Source organism: Hirundo rustica, chromosome 8 (genome assembly GCF_015227805.2).
Source record: "Hirundo rustica isolate bHirRus1 chromosome 8, bHirRus1.pri.v3, whole genome shotgun sequence".
Taxonomy (NCBI): domain Eukaryota; kingdom Metazoa; phylum Chordata; class Aves; order Passeriformes; family Hirundinidae; genus Hirundo; species Hirundo rustica.
Window position 1 is genome coordinate 23,960,967 of NC_053457.1, and position 18,854 is coordinate 23,979,820.

An 18,854-nucleotide genomic window follows, 5' to 3' on the forward strand; every position below is an offset into this window, starting at 1 on the left:
AAAAAATAGAAGGAAAATCCCAACAAAACAAGCCAACTGGATCACAATTAAAAAGGTCAAAAATTTATTTTTCCTTAGGGCGTAAGAGGCATTGTAAACAAAATACCAACAAACAAACAAACAAATCACAATTCTTACAGTCTGCAAGCATTTGAAGATAGAGTACCCTTTTCCCACCTCCCCCCGAACACTGCAAGCCTGCTCAAATGGTAACAGGCAACAATCCTGGGACCTGAAGGTCCAGGGAGTTTTGCCATGTCCCAAGCTGGGACTAAATTTCTCATGTAAGAAGGACACTGCATCTGTTTTATTAAACACTTAAAAAAAAAAGTCCAACAAAATATAAATATTACAGACAAAGATCAGATTTAGCACCACCTTTGGTCCAAGCAATCAATGAACTGGGAGATGACCGGTACAGTTTGTTCAGCAAGTCCTTTTTGCCTGAGTCTTTGAAAACATTAGAGGTTCACATTGCAAGAACTTGTAATGTCTCTGAGAACAGAGAAAACACTTCTCAAATTTTGGCAGGCCCTCACAACCTCCCAGGGTCTTGCACACAGGGAGGGCAGCAGCACCCAGGACAGCAAAGATCACTCAGAGCACTTGGCAGAGCCCTGTGGGACAGGGCAAACACAGCACCAAGGGCCTGGTTCTGCTTTGGCCCAGCAGAGCTCTGACTCCAGGCATGGTGAGAACCAGGAAGAGCAGTGACATCCTGAATTTCCCTTTCCACTGACATTTGCCACCCTCCACCACCTGTGAGACTGCGGCACCTGTGAGCTGCCAGGGTGGGTGATGGCAGATGCCTGGAAGGAGCTGAAGTTGCCTCAATGCAAATTATTTCATCATATCCAGAACATGCAAATCAGGAGTTCTTTTATCAGTTGTTGGTTACTCCAAGGCCTTTTTAGGCTCACCTTTTCCAACACACACGTGCCCGTCTGGGTTCTGAAATTTTGCAAAGAGGTGTCACTGACCAATTGCTGTGCCACAGCACCAGTGCATGCCAGGACACAGTCACAAGGGCCTGTGATAATCCTAGAAGAAAAATTAAGTTCATAAAGCACCTGGCAATATTTTATGTTTCTTACAACTCCCTTTCCTGTCAAGTGTCCACAACTGAAATTATCTTTTCCTTTCCTGCAGGAATTTTGAGCAGTCCTGATATACCATTATCGAATGCTGTTCAGTTCCAAAATAATAACAGCTCTAACAAATGCCTTTACAGAAATGCTGAGATCCACTTTTAGGCACAGTAATCTGAAGTCTTTGTTCTGCATCTTCACACCTACAATTGCCCAAGACAGATGGTGTTTCTCATTCTCTGTTGAGAGACACATACAGAGTTTTCACCTTTACAGAGACATGATTAAAATTTCCCAAACAAGCACTTGTTTTTACTTCACTGCTTTAGAACACGCTGCTCTAAGGAAAAATCCCAAACCTCAATGACTTTACATTGTTTTGCAGTTCTCTGAGCAAGCAGCTGGTCATGGTACAGAGAGGAGGGCAGCCCCTCTGAGTGCATTCCCTGTCCCACACAGGGCACAGCCATGAGGACAGCTCTGAAATAGTTCTGGACTGGGCACTGCAGCCAAGTAGAGTGCAAATCTGGATTAAGGGGGAGATTATGCTTTCCACAGCTCATTCCCCCCACCACTGTCATATCCAGAAGCAAAGGAAAACACTGTACTATGATAATTTCATTAATTCTTGCTAGGACAAAGGCACACTTCTGTTGTCACAGAAACAGGCCCCCAGCGTGTATCAGCTAAATCCTCACAGGTCTCAGCCGATTTGTGCTGAAGCCTGAGGGAAATTTCTAGAGAGTCACTTGGCAAAAAGGAGTCCTGTGTTTTCCTCACTGCTAATCCATCTTTTGTGTTGGCCCACAGAAAAGTTGCTCATTTTGTTAACAAGTACTCTAATCTGCATCCAGTCTTTACAAATGTTTACACACAGACTCAGGCATTGGTCACAAAAAGATCTGTTTCGTGCCAGTTCAGACAGACTGGGGCATCTAATCCCTCATTAACAATAACTCTTGCCATCCATGGCAAAAGATACTGTTAAGTGCAGAAAGTGTCACTTTCCTGGATTTCAGTTTTACTGGGATGACTGAGAAAGGCAAATATTTTTTATTAGGCACATCATCTCCTTTCCTGGGAAGACCTCTCATAGACCCAAGCACATCTGGACCATTGCAGGAGTTGTTCATTGCACAGTTTTATCCAACTGGTCAGCATCTCAAGTTCATTAAACAAAAACTGAACAATGCTTGAAGCTAGTTATTATTTCTGTCTCTAGCTCACATTTGCCATGACATGCTGTGAATGTCAAGACACCTGTCACCTCTCTAAGAATTAATTCATGACCAAAAGATTTAACATCTACATGATCAACAATATTCACTCCACTGTCTTCAGTGGAGCTGGATCAGAGGCCACAACAAAATACAGTCCATAGCTGTTACCACAAAAAAGGATTTCCCCAGACTAATTTTCCTCTCTTAGCTTAACTTGCAACCTAAAAAAAACTAAATGGTCTCCTGCCCATAATCTCTCTTAAAACAAAAAACAAACAAACAAACAAAAAAGCTCTCAGCTAATTCCTTCTCATATAAACTGCAACAGAAACCACACCAACTTCTAGACCTTTTCCCAAGCAGAACAAATTGGTTCCCATATTAAAAACAAAACAAAAGACAAAAAAGTGTCACCAACTTGACCACACACACACTAAGACCAGCCACACATTTCTCTGCCTCTAGTCACCGACATGCTCTCCCAAGATTCCAAGCTCCCACCAGGTACATTCCCACCACCTAACCACTGAAAAATGGAGCTCTACACCAACACAGAAATGACAACAGCATCTAGTTTTCAAGGTCACATTAAGAACACCAACCACCCAAGAAATCCACTGCAAAACTTCACTTAGACCAGGCCTAGATCCATATTTTTTTTTTCTTTTTGGTCAGCTAAAAATTTGGGATAGCAAACCCTTGAGGAGCTTCCAGTCCAGACACGTGCCATTACTCTGCTAATGCAGAGGAGCACAATAGCTCAAACAAATTTCAGCCTTCCTTCACCAACAGGTTGAGGCTCCCAGTATCTCACTACCCACAGTTTGCAGAGATAATCTGGGCTAATTAACAGCTCTGGAAACAGCTACAGATGTTCACAGCCATCTGAGCTGCTTTCAACACCCACCCGGAGTTATCTGCACCTGAACTTTAGCCTAAGCAGCAATCAATCAAGCTGCTGGCAGGACTTCTCCTGACATGACATTTGATATTGAGCCTCAAGTGAGGACGCTCATCTACGTGATTCTCCCTGAACACTGCTAGCAGAGTAATAAGCACTGACTGTCTGCAATTAAGGAGCAGCACCGATGTCATGTGCAAGTCAGCCAGGCAGCAGAAATGCACTTACTCTGTACAGTACTGGCCCCACAACACTCACTTTGGACCCCCAGTACAAAAAAGTCGTTGCAATGCTCCACATACTTTGCTTTTGCAACATTCCAGGTTGGAGCTCATCACGAGTAATGAGCAAGACTTTTCAGCAAGCCTGTTCAGCCTGACAGAAAAATTCCTCCTACAATTGGGAACAATTCTAACTTCCTCCTTCCCTGAAAGGCCAAGATAGGAAGCAGTTAAGTCAGCTATTCACTGAAATACTTAATTTTTTAAAAGGTTTATTTTTCTTTTATTTTTTTATTTGTTCCAGTTTACTAATTGCTACGGGCTAAGCTGCAGTGACTGCACTATTCTTTTCTGTGCTGCTTCAAGGGGACAGAAGCAAATCAAATCAATGTGTTCTGGGGGAGCCAGAGTCAGAACAGAATGCAATGCCTCTCTAGTCATCACCCAAGGGTGATGATGGGATTTTGTTTATTTATTGCTACTTCTCTGGTGACCCAGAAGCAGTTCAAGAACAAGCTCTCCAACCACAAAATAACTGTTTGCACAGAGAATGCTGCCACATTGCTTACCTTTCAGTCATCAAATACAGAGTCAATAACAGCTTTGATGGGGAATATCTGGAGAAGCCTGAAATATTTATCTAAATATTAAATGTCACATTTTTAAAATTTTCTTACAGTGCCAAGTGATTCTCCCTTCCACCCGTTTTTCTCCTCCACCAAACAGGGACCAAGACAGGTGCCACTGTAACCAAATAACCCTGAGCATCAGGGAAAGGTCACTAAAGCCAACATTTTTCCAGAAGCACCGCTAGCACAGGGCTGTTCCTGCCAACATGGGCGGGTCTAGAACAGCCATGCCTGCCCACTCCACCCGCTGAACCTCAGTGTATGCAAGCTCCCAGACACACTGCCTCAACTACAACAAGCATATGACCTATGCTTGTCTTCTTTGGGTGGATTGGTGGCTTCAGGATACAGACTATCATAGTAGATTAGGGAGTGAAAAAAATCAACTTTTCTCAACAAGAAAAAAATCCTATCACAGAGCAGTGATGTATTTAAACCATCTTTACAGAGAAAGCACCTGCAGTGTCGAACCAAATAATTCACGGCCTTATTAGAAACATCTTTTTCCTCATATTTTGTCTATCTCTCCCCTGCCAATATAGTTACTTTTAATTTCTTTCCAAATGATCAACATAATAGCCATAATTTTAATTCAGTAACAAACAGGAGTCTCAACTCAGGACAGTAGTGGCTTATGCTGACAAGAACAGGTCTGTAAAACGCCAGTGTGAAGCATTAAACCAAATTTATTTATTAAAAAACCAAACACAAAACAAAAAAAAATTGCACTCTCCAACTAAAAATCAACACTACCTTGATGCAAGAACAAATGAAGAACATAGTTGATGGGACCAGCCCAGCCCTGACAATATAAAATGGGAGAAACTAATTTGTTCTGACTATGCCAGCCATGTCCGCACGCAGTGCGGCGCAGCTTCCGCTCCAGGAATTGCTGCAGAGTCCCAGCCCTGATGCAGGGGCACCCAAGAGGAAAGATTCTCCTCGTTCTACCCTCGGCACACCCTGCAAAACTGACACCCCAAAGCAGAGTTATGGGTGACTTTTGACAGACACCTGTGCTTTGCTCCAAATTGGGTCTAAGACGGAGGAAGAAAAGCAGCAACAGCAACCTGCATCCCAACCCAAAGTCAGCTGACTGGGGGCTTCTGGATCCGGCCTTACGTACAGTACTTTATCTGAAAATTACACACACAGACATGACTGCTGAGCAGCACAGAGGGAGAGAAAGAGCAGCACAAGCACTGGGCAGCATTAGCAGAGGCCATCAAACAGTTCAAGTGTGCGGACACGTTCCCCATGCACCATTGCAGTGCTGATCCTGGCTTCTAGCAAGCAACGAAAAGCAAATGAAAACAAAATAACTTAGACAAACATATGCTTTAGACCATCAAACTGGTACTTTTGGCAGCTATCAAACACTGCACTGATACACAGCACTTCACTACGTGGCTAAATAGCATCTGAAGCTGACAGAGAAGGAGCTGCTGGTGATGGAAAACCACCAGCAAATAGCAGCAAAGCTCCAGCTGGTTTTAAAGAGCTGCAAAATTTGCAGCACAGTGGATGATGGCAGGGCAGCACCAAGGCTAAGCTGTCCTGAGCACCCTTTGGAGGTGTAGGAACAGTGCACAGAGTTTGCTCTTGCTGAGAATGGTCCGTGCTGAGCACCCACAAGGGTCTTCTGTCAGTGTAACTCTACTGATGCTCGTGGGCTTCTTGCCAATTTAGACAAGAGCATCTGGAAGAATTAAGCTGGCTCCTCAAAACCAGATTCCTAATTGGTAAAGTATTAGAGGTTTTCCAAAATCATTTCAGTACAGCTGCAGAATTCAGTTTTTCTGTTTGAATGCCAAGGTCTCTGGTAGTATTAAGGCTTTCAGACAAACTTAAGAACAGCAGGACAAAAATTAAGCAGAAAACTGAGGTACATCCCCTCTCCAGAGTAATGAACTAGAGCCACAGGAGATGTACTTCCCAGAGCTCAGAGAGTCAAGGGCTCTGGCTTTCACATTTCTCTTGCACCTTACAAAAATAGTCCAGTTTTTCAAAGGTGGTAGATTTTGCTGCTACCTGTAAAGTCACATTATTTTTGACAGATGGAAGTTCTCCTTCCATTCAAACAGAATTTAAGACAATACCTCTTTTGAAGAGCAAAGTTTCTGCCCAGCTTTATTTAGGACCTGTGAGATCCACCTTTGCAAGCCAAGAAATATGAAATCAATATCCAAAACATCTGTGAAATTCTGCAGGTGAGAATTAACCCAGATAAAAGGGAGACTTTTTCTTCTTAGGTTAACAATAAAGACAGAAAAGAAAGGACCTGTAAAAATATTCCCATAGCTCTTGCAATAAATACAAATTTGGGACTGCACCAGCAGAATTATTTTCCCTTCTGAAGTTACCACCAATTCTGAAGCGCAACAGAGGACATAACCAGCAGAGACAAACCAGAAGACAGAATCATGCATGGATGACATACAGAGTGTTTCAAGCACAGCTCAGAAGTCCTGTATTGAAAAAGATGTTAATGCACATTCTATACATAATCCTGGCAACATGCAGCATAATCCTTATACTTTCACTAACAGGTGATACTTTTTTTTTATGGAAAGCAGCCATTCCCAACCCAAGCCACCCCAGCTGTCAGTCTCTATCTATCCAAGGGTCTTGTTTTCATCCAGTTGTCCCCTCCCCTGCATTTCCCCTTCCCTAAGAGTGCATGAATAGAGAATTGCAAACATTTCACACTGCACGTTCCACTCCAAGTCCTGGATGAGGGGCCTGTTTATTCTATGAATATTGCACTTATCCACTCATTGGATTTGCTTTTTCTCAAGAATGCAGAATATTTGGGATAAAATAGAAAAAATAGTAGGATACAACACAGGAAAATATGAGTTATTAACAAGCTAGCTATGAAGATCTAAAATTAAATAGTACTAGTTCTATTCTGTTAATACTAGTAATATGAAAATAATGAATGCTTTATCAAATTCCCTTGTTTTTCATATAAGATAAAAGCAGTAACTTTCTTTTTAACTGAGGAAAGCAATGAATATATATTACAATAAAATATGATTCATTAACATCTGAAAGTGATGAAAACAATTATATAATGCCTTCGTCAAACTTTATAGCATCATAACGGAAGGAGACTTTGGGGAACACATCCACAAGGGACAAATGCATTTTTTAGCCATGCCCATGCAGATGTGAATTTCCATTCTGAGGAGTCTAGCTGCAAGACAATGCCAATCTTTCCTTATTGTGTATTTGCTATTATTGAATACGTCAATTAAAAGACTTCCCATTGACACATCAGTTAAGTACCCCAACATGTGCCCATCATCTCTTATATCTTGAAAGGTTTGGCTTGCAAAGGACTGGTCCATGACTACACTCACCCATTGCATGGGGTGACAGCTAAAACAATGAACAGGAATTGCCTCCCACGGGGAAGGACTCCTAACAAAATGCATGACTCTTGCTGCTATGAGAAAGTGTTTTGAAAGGGGAGACAAGGGAAACCAGCAAATAAACTTTTCAGGCATTATATAAACCTCAATAACGAACTCAGAAGTGCTCATTATTATTAAAGTTGCAGTATACAGCAAGACACAATTTTCACATTCTTTAATTTTGTTCTCTGGCATTGGAGTTTGGAATTTCTGCTGGTCCAAATTCAAGACCTTTTGGAAAAGAGAGAGAGTGGGTGAGAGCAAGACAGCAGGAGCAGCCGCCTCTCGCCCCAGACGAGGGCCCCCTTCAGCTGCAAATGGCTTTGCTCAAGCCCTGCAGACTCTTCCTCTTAACAATCTGGTTCAGGAGTAAACCAGAAAGAGAAATTTAAACAGTACTACTGATTTCTGCATTGAGTGTTCACTGAGGTGTACATTACATTTAAATATTGCTCTTGATCCAGTGTCAGTTCTGACAAATTTAGTAAATAAAAAGCGACGTTAACATTTTTAGAAAAGAGCTAAAACACTTCTAGCACTACACTGTCCTCTGAGTACTCTGCCAGGTTTTCCTGCCCTGCAGTCAGCTTTTCTGATGTAGCTAAAGGCCCTTCCCTCTGTTTCACAGCTAAGAGTGAAGGGCTTGCTATTTCGGGTATCAGTAGAACAGACCAAAACTAGCTGCTCACCAATGGAGAAAATAATTATTTTCCTGATATCTCTCAGTTGAAAGAATCAAAACAAGAGAGAGCATCTCAGTGAGAGATGCTGTGACAATGGTAAGACAGGAGTGGGAGAAATTGCATTGGGAGTATTTGTTTTAAAAGTGTGCTTTTAAACACAAGCAGCCAAAACAACTACCAAGTGAAGGGAAGCCACATTATTGTTGTGGCCAACGATAATTTCTGGCAGCAAGTAGGCTGACCTGTACTCCATCCTTTTTGCTGGTACAGGTGAGGGCAGAGGGAGGCCACAAGTGTGGCTCTGCTCATCTACCGGGTCTGGCCTCTCCTCAGGAGGGCCTTTGAGATGGGATAAAGCAGCAACTGAGCCATGGAGCTGCTGTGTGAGAAAACCCTGGCAGTGCCACAGGTGCCCTCACACTGCGTCACCCTGCCCTGCCAGGAGCAGAGAAAACCACCTCCCTGCAAAACCAGAGCTGGAGAAGCAAGCCAGCAAGATGGAACAGGAGCTGTGGGACAGACAGATGTCTCTCACAGAGCTGTCTCAGGCCGATCCAGAAGCCTCCTAACCTGAGCCTCATACAGAGCTTGCATCCATCAGGGCCAGCCCTGTGCAAGGCACACGGCAGCCAGGCACTGAACAGTCTGCCAAAAACACCTGTGCCACCCCACACCCTGCAAGGACTCCTGCAGTTCAGAGGTGCCCAAGGTTTGGCTTTGCTGGATGCAAATGTGAGTATTTCCAGTCTGGGCTCTTCTGTCTCCTTGCTGCTCTTCCCTCCTCGGATAGGGGTTCATGTCAGGCCATGCCACACTCAGAGAATTCAGTGGCTCAATGCAGAAGATCTGGGAGCTGTGCTTTACATCCCCCCAAAGAGATGACCTAGTGGGAATGTCTTTAAACAAAACTTTAGAATATTTTAAATAATAAGTTAATTCTTAATAAATATGTGCTTCAAGAAAATGTTAATTATATACTGCACCTTTAAATAATGCACTTAGTTCTCTGCATTGGCTTCCATTTTGGTTTCTTTTATTGTTAAAGTGCATTAATTCAAAATAATGAACCACTTCCGCATCATTATTGTTAAAATAAATCATAACATTAATACAAATCACTAAGTCACTACTATTAGTACTGCAATCTAGCAGATAACTCTATGTATTGCTCTATTTAATACTGTCCAGCAGAAGAATATAATACTTCTATTACAATCTCACAACAGCTCCAGCAGTCTTTTATGGCTGCTACCATATTAGTACAAGTGAAAATGGGGAGAAATATGAGAGACAGGGCCACAATGTCTCAGATACACATCCAGGAAGATGTAGCTAACTGGACACATCATATGGTGAGACATTAAGGTACAAAGAGGACCCCACACTGTGATATGAGCTGTTGTGCAGTTACACCTCCTTTTCCTGCCACCACAATTTAAAGGGATCCCAAAAAAAGAGCCTCCCCTCCCCACCTGCATGCAGAGAGCTGCTCGAGCCACAGCACTGTTTGTAGCATGTAGTTGTGGCACCTGGATGTTGTTTCAGCTACTGAAAGGACATCAGCCACATCAGCTGTAGGCAACTCTCTCAGTGTTATCATGGAAATTAATAAAAACCCCCAAACCACACACACACACACACACACACAAAAAAAAAAAAAAAAAAAAAAAGAATAAAAAAAAGGAAAAGAAAAAAAAAAAAGAAAAAAGGAAAAAGACAAGAACAACATATAAATTTCCCAATTTTTTTTTTTTTTTGGCAGTGAAACATCCCCAGTAACATATGGTATTGTTGTGCTGTTTTACTCAGCCCTTTGATCCCAGCTATTTTGAAGCCTTCATAACCTTTAACTTCCAAGCCAATTCAGTATGAAACTCTGGTGGAAAAAAGGACATGTAATGCTTTGTGTAAACCAGTAGTGAAATGGTCTGCCCCCCACCCCTTAAAACAGATTTACAATGCTGCTTGTTATTTAAAGGAATTAGATATTGATCTTGAGTGATTAACAAGGCCATTTAAGAAAACCCCCAAGTATGACTTCCTTAAGCACAGTAGGGATTGAGTAAATTATGTTTACAGGACAAGGCTACCTCACAAATAACTCCATATTCCTAGCCTTTTCCAATGGATACCTCTTCAATTTCCCACACCACCCACACCGTGTGCCACATTGCAAAACTTGAGTTAAGAAAGGCAAACAGAACTGGAACTAGAAGAGGCAGCTTCCTGATTAGTCACATTGTGGACCGAATTGCTTTGATATTAAATCTCTGAGCCCGAGAAGCCCAGGCCCACTTTCCAGTACAAATGTACTCTTTGGATTCAAGTGGGAACAGAAACACATATTTGGCTCCTACTTCAGTTTTAAGTCTTTTCTGGTAAAAGCAGACACACACACAAAGAAAATACAGTAAACCCAGAATGCACAGAAAAGACAAAAACAAAACACAAAAGCAATTCCCCCAAAATATACAAATTATGTGCAGACTGAGTTTGATGGCTTTTTTTTTTTTCCACTCATTGTAAACACTGATGTTGCAGAAGGTTAAAATTTTTTCTCACTAACATCTTGATGGGACCTGCCAGCAGTCAGCACCCTTGGATTTGGACCAGAGGGCAAAACAAGAATTAACACATCTGACAGCTTTGTCATTAATGTCTTAAGGGACTTAGTTGACTTTGACAACTTTTGAGAAACCCAACTATCAACCAGTATCATCTGGCAGGAGTCAGGCACAGAACCAAACATGAAGCCTACACAGTAACAGACATGCTTAAGCAAGGGGTTTGTAGGTTTGTTTTTACAAGCACCAGTAGGCATCACTGCCCTTGAACACCTGAAATCCCAAGTCAAAGAACAAGACAGAATCAAAGGAAACAAAAAGCCCCCAACCCACACCACCTGATGGCCTTTTCTGGTGAGTTAGCTGTAACAGCACTGAAGTCAGAGACCCAAACTCTCCATGATGAAAAGGCTCCAACTCTGGACTTATCAACTGTTGAGTATAGCTAAAAAAAAAAAAAAAAAAAAAAAAAAAAAAAAAAAAAAAAAAAAAAAAAAAAAAAAGAAGAAGAAGAAGAAAATAACATCTCCAAAGGATTACAGTCCCTCTGTGTTTCAGAAACTTTTGTTTGCTTCTCACTGTAAGTTGTGGAAAAGCATTCAAAATTCTTGGGTATTCCATGTATGGACAAAAATGAGGAGAAGGGAGCCAAGATTGTAAAACAGTTTGGCACAGAACTCCCCAGGTAGATGCATGTGTATTTCTCTCACAAAAGGCACACATTTGGTTTCCTATCAATAATGGGAAGGATGGGATGTCATACCCTGTTACACATACAAGATTATTAACAACTTCACAAAAAGGCATTTGACTATGCTGCATCTTCCTCGTAGTTGCTCAGAACATATAAACCCCACAAACCTCTCCAGAACATGGCAGATTTGTCCTCATATAGACTCCTTTGTACAAACTGGAGCACAGGGAAACGTCTTTTTGTGTAGCGACTGTTTTTTTTCCACATGTACACAGCAGGAACAGTATAAATTACGGAGATTGAAGATATTGCAATATTAGTTCTTTTTCTCCAGATAATTTGAGGGCACCCAGCCTTTGAATGGCTTCACACCACTCATTATCTGGCAGTACCACCAGCCGTTCGGGTTCCTTTCAAGGACCTCCATGCAGACACCTTCCTGAAACCCTGCAGTCTCCTCATCCCCTTCATAGTCTGCAATGGAAACGTAGATGTCCTTGAGATTGTTGTGGATGAACTGGGATTTCTCAATGGGCTTTGGCCTGACTGTGGACACAGGGATCCCGTTCCTCTGCGTGGGGAGGTTGGAGGTGGTCTCGGAGCTCTCTGTGCCCAGCCGCTCTGGTTGCTTTCCCTTGGCGTCACCAGGCTGTGACCACGCGTTGCTGAAGGAGGAATTCCGACGGACGCTCCTAAGTTGATCTGTGGTTGTTAAAGACTCATTTCTGCGCAAGGAGCACGACAGGTTGTTATCCTTTGGTGGTGGAGACACAAACACCGACTGCGGACGGACAGCAAGTTGCCTCACACCATTCCTCATTTTAACTGGCCCCGATGCTTTTGAAAAGCCGCCAGGAGGTTTGCTTGGGATGGGTGGTGTTGCACGTTTGCTCTGGTTGATGGTGTTCAAAGCCTGAACTCTCTTTTCTATCTTCTCTAAACTGTTTGACTTGTTTTCATTTTTCCTGTTCCTGGCAAAAGAAGAATCAGTCTCTGCTGATGTAGTTTCTTGCTGGTTTTCAGGGAGAGCCAAATAATGGGAAGGGGCCCAGCCTTCCATGTCTCCATACTTCAGGTACCACCATCCACTGGCTTGCTTCTCCAGCACTTCCACTTCTACTCCTGCTGGAAAGCAAATTTCAGAATCCTGTACCTTTTGGTATGAGTCAGTGGTCACATAGAAACATCTGGAGTCATTTTCTTGCTCAGTTTTGGCTGCATGGCTGGAGCAGAAGATGCCACGGGAAGGAGCTGTGATGAGATCAGCTGAGCCTCTCCTAACAGGGTCATCCTGGTTCTCGGAAGCTGTGCAGGGGGGGCTCGCAGACTCTTCACTTCTTGAACCTTTCAGTCCACCTCTGAGCTGCCCAGTTGGCCTCAGCTGACGCCTTAAAGTGCTAATATCCATCTTTTCTTGGCTCTGAGAGTCTGCCTTGTTCAGGAAGGGTTTGGGCCTAACGATTGGCTTTGCTCTGATGGAAGGACTCTGCCCAGGATCTTTCTTCATGCCCGTTCTTGGCACGCTACGTAAGCCAACATCTGAAGCTGATCTTGGTTTTGTCTCCTCACTCCTGGAATAGTGACATTTTCCAAGATCGGGCTGAATGTTTTTGTCTGTCTTGAGCTTCACGACCGATGACTTAGGAGAGCCAGAACATGGGGAATTCCTTCGGATCAAGGACAGAGAGGAGCTTTTCTGAGAATCAGAATCCCCACTAGACTCCTTGTTGGACAAAGCATCTTCCACATAACGCCTGAACCCCTCATTCTCATAGATGGTTTCTTCTTCATGAGCAACTTCTTCTGAAGACTCTCCTACCTTGAACTTAGCTTTCTGAAGTGATGACACAGGTGAGGGCTTGAGGGGCTGAAACAGTCGTTTTTCAGGAGTGCCCTCGTCATGGTGACTTTCACTCACTTCACACTCGGAGTCAAAGCCAAAGGCAGGCACATCATACTCCGGTTCTTCGTATTTCAGCTTGTGGGGAGAATCCTGGTTATCTCCTGAAGAAACCACTCCAGGAGCTGCTCCTTCTTCAGAGTCTTTTGGTTTACTGGGAGGTGCTGGGGGAGGAACCTTTGGGCGGGTTAAAGTACTGGTTCTTCTGTTCAAATTTGGTTTCTTTCTTTTGTCAATGTAAGATGCTGGAGCCCATCCTTCCTTCTCTCCGATCTGCACATACCACCAGCCACCAGAATTCTTTTCGATAACCTAAGAGGTAACAAGGAACACGTCATGTAGATAAAAATCTCAACTCACTGCTTCCCACTCCTCCCCTTCTAATCCACTCCCATGCAACAAATAAATATTACAGTTTTTCCAGACACAGTGTTAGGGCTCACCTCTGCTTTTTGTCCACCACGAAAGCTTATGCCATCAGAGATGCATGACTGGAATTCAGCAATGGTGTAATATTCCACTTCCACAGAGGGTGGCTCTGGTGGCTTGGGTAACTGAAAACCCTACGGCAAATAGGATGCTTTGTTCATTTAAACCAAAGAAACAGTCAGATAAACAGCAGTATGGAAAAAAAAAAATTGCTTTTATTCACTAAGACTTTTCCTTCTTCCTGTGCTGCTTCTTAATGGTAACTGCCCAGTTCTCCAGAGTGGGAGCTGATGTATTGATATAGGCTAAAAGAGAAAATCCTGCCAACCTATGTGCTGTTCATGTCACCTTCACCAACCATTAAAACTGGAATAATCTTTACCTGAATAGCAAAATGTTTTATGATAAAGTGTGAGCTGCCACTGCAGTCACACTAAGAGCTGCCCATTTATGCTGAGGTTTTGTCCAGAAAGACCCAGCTCTGGATGACATGCCACAACTGTAGAAAATTGCATTGCAACAGACCCCTAACAAATTATGCCTATCATTAAATACATTATCTTAAAATGTAATCCCAATGAATTATTGCTCTTAATCTGCTGCTGGACTTTTAAAACAATCTGAATTAGTCAGTGATATGAGCATGTCAGGTAGCAAGAAACAAGGATAGTATCATAGACCCCCTAGCTTTGCTCAGCTAAAGTGCTAGAAGGGAAGGACTTTACTGCTTGGTCAAAACAATTCCAGCTCCTCCCCATAACAGACCCAGAACCTCTACTCAATCCCAACACAACCTCTGTAAAGGCTCTATGAGAAATGGGACATTGCTATTTACAGCCATTCTGGCACCATATCAGACTCCTCTAAAAGCTAAGTGCCTTTACATTAAGCTACCACATTTTAGAATTTGCTACAATTATTTTTAAGGTGATAAATGGGATAATGGTCCTTTCAGGAATATCAGTATTTTCAGATTAGCACAGTGCTCATCTGCAGGGCAGCTACATGATGGTGAAGCTGCACAGCTTCTAAACTTCACTCCTTAGGGTTCCATGAAAGAACCACAAGTCAGACAAACACAGGACAGACAAAGACACAAAATGATCCGGAGCCATCAATGGGAGAAGGGCAAATTGCATACTGTGCTTTATTCTCCCGCTCCTCCATTTCTAAGATACCCTTTCTGTAACTAACAGTTGATGTTTCATCACGCACAGCATGTGGGATTTCACAGAGAATGCATCTCTGCACCTTAGGAACCGTGTCTAACAATGTTATAATTGGATGTTTCTGCACTATAAATGCTGAAATACAGCAGAAGCACAGCATAATAAAATGCCTTAGATAATAGGATGGTTTGGATTAAATGAAGATAATTGGAAACAGCAGATATGCTCAGGGTTTCATACATAATATCACTGTTATTTTTAGCATGGGATTAAGTATCATAGCCTTGCCAAAACAAAGTCTAATTGAAAATAATGCAAAGAAAAATGCCAATATGCTATTCATGTAGTTAGTTAAGAAGTATCTCTGGTGACAGAAAAATTATAAGTCGCATACTGCTCATAAAGGGTACAGCAAAGATTGAATGCAGTGTATTGCCTAGATAAACAAGCAATTAGCATGACTTTTATATAAATACACTACTGATTAGTTCCTATTGAAGATGACAGTTCTAATCTCAAATTGGTACAAACTTCCAGGAGTCTAGCTTTGGGGACAAGAAATCACAGGGAATCTCGTTCCTGTATCCTATGTACTTCCTTCCATAGGATTCCAAGCCACTTTAAACACGCACAAGAGTAAAGCTTATCCACCTCAAAGGTGGTAGCAATGGAAGGAGGGGACACATTCCCAGATGCTTTAGACAAGAGAAGGCCAGAAATGTCAGTCTGGGCTAAGGACATCCAGAGGAAATTTAAACCTTTTGAGCCAGCCAAACAAGTTTCATGCTTGTGCACAGAACAAAGCAGCTTTATCATAATCTCCCTTCAGACCTGATTAGCTGGGGCAACATTTTGAATAACAGAAAACCCGATTTAGCATTAGGATGCCCTGAGGTCTGCTCAACATTTAAACAATGACATGAACAGGCATGCAAATAAAGGATCCCTCCCACCTTGTACAGCTGCACAAAGTCTCACAGAGCACCCAGACACCTACCCACTGCTAAGATAAACCATAAACCAATACACACCAGACTGGACTCTCTTCGGGGGGGTGGTCTTGTTCTTAGATTTGGAGAACCTGAGTAGGAAGGGGAACAGGGAGAGTTTATTTAACTTTGCATGTACTGCTAAACACATTTTTCAGCAGCTCTCTGCTGTTACACAGTTTGAGAATAGAAGTCAGCATTTGCAATATTTAAGGCATCTCTATGAAACAAGATAGGAAACTATGAGGGTATATTAGAAATACCAAGGTAGCTTAGCTAGTCATCTCTGCTAAGCCAGCAAATTTAAGACAAAATCACTGCCAGAAAGTAGTAGATTGTATTTTCTGCTGGAACTGACCAGCTCCATTGGAGACTGGCCAACAAAGGACTGGCCTAATACCTATTTTCCCCCCAGCAGTAAAAATAATTCACTAAACACTCACACTGTCCTCTCTCCTAGTATTGTGCCATTCCTTGCACAGAATAGCGTCAGCATCTGCATTTTTCAGATGAAGTAGTAAAAACATTATAGCAACTTGCCCTCAGGAAAACAGCAGAACAAATGCAAAGAAGACACAGGTTGGTCTCCTCCACTTGAACATGCTATCACATCATCTGCATTTCTGGGGTAGAAGGGCACATTTTAGAGCATTCAAAAGGAAAAAAGTACCCTCTGAAAAATTAACAAAATAAACACATACAGGCTAAGATAAAGAACCACCAGCCAGTTTCTGTATAAAGTGAAGTTAAAATACATCACTGCTAGTGAAGGACCACATTCTGGAGTCGCCCTAGTTACATCTATGCAAAAGTCTGTTTGTGTGGACTTGGCTGTAAGGCCAGGACATGTGGGACTTGAGCTGACAAGCAGTGCCAGCCCTGAAAGGCAGAGAATAAGAACTCATTGCAAGCCTGTGAAAACCCAGACTACTTGACTGCCTTACTTATTTGAGCTCTTTGTGGTGCTATCCTTGCTATGGCTGGGGATCCCTGGGCCAGTTTGGAAGCCTGCTTGTCTGGAGTCATCATGGCATTGCCATTAGAGTCATTGCACAGGATAGGCAAACTGATTTCCTTCTTGGTGATATGAGTTTCTGCAGACTCGTTTTCCACTTGAGCTTCCTTGTCAGAAGATGACTTCTTGTTCAGCAGGTTACTGATCTCCATGATGTTTCCAATGATTTCCACTGGCCCAGTCAAGTTCTTTTTCCTAGATGGAAGATCGTCTTTAGCCTTCTTCAGATATGAAGCTGGGGCCCAGCCTTCTTTGCCCAGATACCTGGAGAGGCAAAAGGAAACACCATCACGTGGAACACAGCCTTCTCATGCATTTCAGGTAGAACAGCTAAAGCAAAAAGGATGGATGAAAACATCAAACAAAGTCTGAGGTTCTCAAACAAGGTTTTGTAGTCTCTATTCATTTATTATCTATTGATTAGACATATCAAAGTCAGTTGAGCAGTGAACTGTGTAGTTGAAAGCCACTAATGATCCTAAGGAAGGAGCCTTTCTGGAAAAGAAATAGTTACACACAAGGCAAAGAGCTTCACCAGTTTGTTTTATGCCTCCCCTAGACAGTACTAGGCAAACTCAGTACTTTCCCACACAGTAAAAAAAGCAAACTAGTAAGTAAAATATTAAAATAGTTTTTAAACTTCCTAGTGACAACTCAAATTGAAAATGGGCTAAAATAAGGGTGTAGAGCACCTAGTGCAGAGAACCTGTGCCTGCAGTTTAACATCATTGTTGAAGCCTCCCTACCTGAAACTATAAAGAACACTGGCGCTCCTTCCATAATTCCCAGCTCTGCATGAGCAGCTTTCTGCCATGGAGCATACGGGACCCTTAAACTACTGCAGCTTCTTCTAGCACTGCAAGATCAAGAAACAATTTGCCTGAGGAAAAATGGCTTTGATGGAGACTCATTTTCCTGAACAACTTAGAGGCAATTTGAAGAAATAAACTGGGAAATGTGAACACACCTGAATCCAGTATGTGTTCCTGAAACACCATCCTGAGCTGATCACACTACACTGAAAACTGAGGTAATTCTTCTACAGCTGGGCTTTAGGGAAGATTTTTTCCAACTCCTGCCATTCCTAACACCTCAGCAGGGATTTCAGATTACAATCAGACTCTAGGGAGCACCATGTGGATGAACTCTGCTTTCCCTAATGCAACCCTAACTTGCTACAGTGAGAGTCACTGAAAACCTTCCCTCTAATCTCTCAAGATAGCCAAAGCAGGCACTTGAACTGTAAGTGAGAAAGCAGGCATCATTAAAATCCTTGTGCTCAGGAAATACGAAGGTTAAAACAGTAGGACTCTAAGGTTCCTTATTGAAAAGGGAGCCTCATTAGACAGCAGAGGAAGGAGCTGGGGCACACGGGATATGAACAAATAATTTCCTGGCAGGTGAGCACCTTTGTCATGACAACACATGGATTCTGAGACTGTCAGTGAGATTTCTGCATCAAATCTCATCCTGGTCTCCCTCACCACATCCACACACTTGAGAGTGGCTCTGGGACTTTACAGGGAGAACAGGAAAAGGCAGTGTAGATTTGATTCTCTAGACTTCTTTGTTACTCTTCCTGTATAAAAGAAAACACAATTATTGCAATTCTAGCAATGACTACAAGAATCTTCAGTCCAAAATCCTGTCTTGTCCTCCTCACCCATTTAGACCAGGCAAGATACTAGCGATTCTGCTTCTCCCTACAAACCTGCCTTCTGTCATGCATGAAGGTAAAGGCGTAGGATCTCTCCTGCTCAAGGAGTTTGGTGACAAGTTTTTCCAATGATTCTGATGTCAAAGGAAAGCATCCCAAGAGCTCTGAGATTTGTGGGATGTGTGGAGACCAACAAGAAGTAGCAACCTGGTACTAACTTCATTTGACTCATAAAGATACACAGCATCACTGTGTGATTCACTATGTCAAGAAGCA

The 18,854-nt window shown here is 42.5% G+C and overlaps 1 protein-coding gene across 10 annotated transcripts in view; it reads right to left on the reverse strand.

Moving 5' to 3' along the window:
* Nucleotides 1-47: 47 nt before the first annotated feature.
* The window catches only part of SH3PXD2A (SH3 and PX domains 2A), a 248,910-nt gene continuing 230,103 nt past the window's right edge, over nt 48-18,854 (reverse strand). For 8 of the 10 annotated variants that reach the window (XM_040070646.2, XM_040070647.2, XM_040070645.2 and 5 more), the window contains 4 exons: nt 16,851-17,185; nt 15,949-15,998; nt 13,763-13,882; nt 48-13,631 (listed from right to left, as the gene is read on the reverse strand). In XM_040070646.2, coding sequence (XP_039926580.1) covers nt 11,736-13,631; nt 13,763-13,882; nt 15,949-15,998; nt 16,851-17,185 — 2,401 coding nt within the window. In that variant the 3' untranslated portion in view covers nt 48-11,735. The remainder of the gene's footprint in view (nt 13,632-13,762; nt 13,883-15,948; nt 15,999-16,850; nt 17,186-18,854) is intronic. The other 2 variants (XM_058421473.1, XM_058421468.1) reach the window with 2 other exon arrangements.